Source organism: Penaeus chinensis, chromosome 43 (assembly GCF_019202785.1).
Source record: "Penaeus chinensis breed Huanghai No. 1 chromosome 43, ASM1920278v2, whole genome shotgun sequence".
Classification (NCBI taxonomy): Eukaryota; Metazoa; Arthropoda; class Malacostraca; order Decapoda; family Penaeidae; genus Penaeus; species Penaeus chinensis.
Window position 1 is genome coordinate 5,912,507 of NC_061861.1, and position 4,136 is coordinate 5,916,642.

Consider the following 4,136-nt stretch of genomic DNA (forward strand, 5'->3'; position numbering starts at 1 on the left):
GCAGCACTATGATGTCACGATCCAATACAAGCCAGGAAAAGATCTCTTATTAGCAGATGGTCTATCACGCTTGCCATCAACGGACAACCAACATATTGGTCTAGACCTACAGATCAACTTTGTTACATTCAGCAACGAGAAACTAGTCTCACTTAAACAGGAAACCTCAAAAGATGTCATCCTGCATGGACTAAAAGACGTCATTATTCAAGGATGGCCAGAAAAGATGAAAGACTTACCGAGAATGCTGCAACCATACTAGTCCTTCAGAGATGAGCTATCTATTGAAGATGGGCTAGTGATAAAAGGCAGCAGAGTCGTAATCCCAGCTTCCATGCAGAAAGTTGTGCTTGACCGCATCCACGAAGCACACCAAGGCATCACGAAATGCCAACTTCGAGCCAAGGACCGTGTATACTGGACTTCAATCAACAGGGACATTGAAGACCTAGTCCAGCAGTGTTCCATATGCCAAGAAACGTCAAGGTCACATACAAAGGAAACCCTCATCCCGCATGAACTTCCTATACGACCATGGCAGAATGTCGGAACTGATCTTTTCCATTATGGAGAAAATGACTACCTGATTATAGCTGACTACTACTCAAAGTTTCCAGTTATCAGGAAAATGCCCTTGCATGTCACAAGCCAAGCTGTGATCAAGGGATTGAAGAACTTGTTTTCTGAGTACAGAGTCCCTGAAATAGTATAAAGCGATAATGGACGCCAATATAGCTCAGAAGAATTTGCAACGTTCGCTTCGAACTGGGAGTTTGAACATATAACAAGCTCACCCCACTATCCTCAGTCAAATGGATTCATTGAAAGAACTATTCAGACTGTTAAAAACACCATCGACAAGGCAAAAAGAAGCAACAAGGATCCAGAAATGGCATTATTAACCCTACGTACCACACCACTGGATAGCAATTTGCCAAGCCCAGCAGAACTTCTGATCGGGAGGAAGATGAGGAGAACCTACCCCTTCACCTGCCCACAAAGGAAGGGCAAAAGCAAGATGTCTATGAAAACTTCAAGAGGAAGCAAGATACACAGAAGCAGTAATACGACCGAGGAACAAAAGACCAGCCAACACTCCTACCAGGCCAAGCTGTTCGAGTTCAAGACCACATCACTGGAAGGTGGACACCCGCTACAGTCGTGGAGAAATCCCAACAATCTCGATCATACATAGTCGAAACACAAGATGGAGGTATCTTCCGGAGAAACAGACGACTCATCAGGCAGACGCCACAACCCAAGCATCCACTTCCAGATGAACACCATGCAGAAGAGTCTACTGGAACTACATTGAATATAGATAACGAGCAAGATCATGTGAGCAAGGTTCCTGAAGTAGTGCCTCAAGAACAAGAATCAACTTGCGATGGCACGAGAACAAGATGTGGCCGTACCATCAAGAAGCCTAATAGACTGAACTTATAATCTGTTTCAGTTTCCACAGTGTTTATGTGTAGTGTTCAATAGTGTTAAGGGAAGTGCTATAATAATGGCCAGTATACTAATATGATTCTCAAAACAAGGTGCTATGTTCTTACCTGATTCTTTTTGAAAATTACTGAAAACAAAGTGCTATGTTCCTACCCAATTGTTTTGAAAATTACTGACAAAGGTGCTAAATCTTATTTTACATGTCTGTGAACACAAGGCATTCTCAGGTGCAATCTCAGTTACCCAACCCTAGCAGCTCATAGAATGTTAAACTCTATTTTTGATACACTGCAGATTCTCACATATTTTTGTAACTACCAAATACTATATCTCAAATATGATAAGAATCTAACCCACTGTTTTTTGTTTTTGAAAAAGAGGGATGTCATATATTTACCCTATATTATAATATTAGTAACGTATCCCTCTACATATATTGCATGCGTACGTAACCCTTAAGTAAACATTAGTGTTGTACACTCCTCCTTGAATATACTCGTGTAGCTCAGCAGAGCTCCGTATTTTATTCACCTTTTCCCCTCAAATGGAGCAACAAAACAACATATAAAACATAAAGAAGCTGGGTGGGTAGACAAAATAAAATACGCAGGCAGTAGGATAGGCAGAATTAAAGTTGATTGAAAGGATAAGGAAAATGAAACGCATACTGGGTTGGATAGGCAGGAAGAAATAATTATTGAATTGGTTAATTAGAATAGAGTGAATGATAGGTCCCAAGAATAAAATAAAGGATTAATAAAACAAGATAAAGCGAACAGTGTAGTGGATAGAGAATAAGAAAGATGGTGGGTAGAAATGGCAGAAGAGAGTAGAGAATGTGTTGCACAGTGGTAGTGAAATGGATAGTGGGTTGGATAGGTATAAAATAGAATAGAGGGAGGACTGCGTGGGCAATATTTATCACACTTGATTTTAATAAACCTGAGAATCGGCTACAAAATACAACAAAATGCGACATACAACTTTTATCTTTTTGTTATATATCCAATCTATGTCTTAGAGAAACCACGTGGATCCGTCTGTTTAGTCAGTCAATGTTAATATTTGCCTAAGCTATAGCTGGGAGGTACAGTTTGGTAAGATAAAACTTTGCTGTTGTATTACTAAGGTATTTATTTGAGAGAGAGAGATAGAGAGAGAGAGGGGGGGGAGTAAAAGAGAGAGAGAGAGAGAGAGAGAGAGAGAGAGAGAGAGAGAGAGAGAGAGATCCATTAAGAATTCACATACTGATAGCTGACAATTTCCTTTATAGCGAATGCAACAAAAAACAGAAATGTACTGACTAAAGACTACTGCAATTGCGTGTCGCTTCCACGCAGACTGTATTCAAATGAACACTGTAACTTATGATTCTACTAAACTTGGCGCGTAGCGTTCAATTTTTGTTTACCCTTGTTCGTGTCTTTAAAGTTATATTTTTCTAGCTATTATTCTTGGTTTGGTTGTTATGATTAGTATCTCATTATTATAATTGTTGTTGTTGTTATCATTACTATCATCTTCAATATTATCATCATCAAGAGACGACCAGGATCCGTCTCCGAAAGCAAAAAGATGCATCCACTTCCCACGGCTCGTTTGGGTCCTGAGCCATTCTGTGCCGAGGAGGAGGGAGGGAGGATGTAATCACATTAATTCCCTTTCCAACTTCGCTAATTCGAGCTTGGGGAGAACACTTTGAACCCGGAATGAGATTATTCCTTTATGAACACACCCGTTACGTTCCCTATTGTCAATCATGTGATTCTCCTTTCTTTCGCAAGTAACTCGTTGTATTTAATCGCGTATTTCATTTCTTCAAACTATTAACGGGTCATATTTGTAAAGTTAAGCACGGAACAGTTACTCCGCAAAGAGACACGCATTTTCCCTGGTCTATCTTTTTCCCATTCCCAGAGCGTACTGTATGAAGTGACTGAGCTAAAAGAGCGAGTTTCTGGAAAATCCCAACTGGCGCAATGCTAGAGTGGTATCCCTCAAATAGGAAGAAAATAAAGAAAAAAAAATCCTTTTACTTTTTCTTTCTTTCTTTTTTAAGGTACTGCTCAATTAAAGACCTGGAGGACGGCTTACATTTTTGATGTGCTATATTTCCCCCTCTTTATGCAGTCACTCATACAGTATAGTTGCAGTTAACACGCAAGCAGATAGAAACAAACCACATTCATACACACACTGTAGTCAACCTTGTTGGCAGACACATACTCTGTTATAGCCATGCTCACTCGCTCGTTCGCTGAGCCCGTTTCACTATCTTGTGTTACTTATATTCGATGTAAGTGGTTTCTGGTTATTCTTATATAGCTAATATTGCGATATTTTTGAGATGCTGCCAGTTCTTACAGCTGTGTTAATGTGCTTAATCTGATTTTTTTTTTTTTTCTTTTTTTGGTTCAGTGATTATGGTCATATGTCTAATAGCTATTGTTAGTTTATTCTTGTTTTTTTTTTTTTGTTTGTTTGTTTTGTAAATTAGCTTATATAGTTTTCACAATTTCCTTTTTAATCATTGCTTATTTTTCTGTACTGGTCTTTCATATTTCTACTTTAATAATCGCCTTATATATATCGCTACATATTCTGTCACATCAGGAAACACACATCAGCATTCATAAGATCAAGATCCTTCCGTGAGAAAATATAAATGGTCAGTTCCTTCTTAG

The 4,136-nt window shown here is 39.0% G+C and overlaps 1 protein-coding gene across 1 annotated transcript; it reads left to right on the plus strand.

Annotated features, from left to right (window-relative positions):
* The first annotated feature begins 334 nt into the window (after positions 1–334).
* On the plus strand, positions 335–1,446 carry LOC125048325 (uncharacterized protein K02A2.6-like). Its single transcript, XM_047646989.1, has 3 exons — positions 335–706; positions 809–1,142; positions 1,277–1,446. Exons 1-3 carry the CDS (start codon positions 335–337, stop codon positions 1,444–1,446), a joined length of 876 nt encoding a protein of 291 aa, XP_047502945.1.
* Positions 1,447–4,136: the final 2,690 nt, after the last annotated feature.

Bases quoted from the DNA above. Each gene is read 5' to 3' on its own strand.
- LOC125048325 (XM_047646989.1), top strand. From the start codon at position 335: ATGCAGAAAGTTGTGCTTGACCGCATCCACGAAGCACACCAAGGCATC. The intron at 707-808 runs GTATAAAGCGAT...CACTATCCTCAG, and splicing joins AGTACAGAGTCCCTGAAATA to TCAAATGGATTCATTGAAAG. The intron at 1,143-1,276 runs GTGGACACCCGC...ATCCACTTCCAG, and splicing joins CAAGACCACATCACTGGAAG to ATGAACACCATGCAGAAGAG.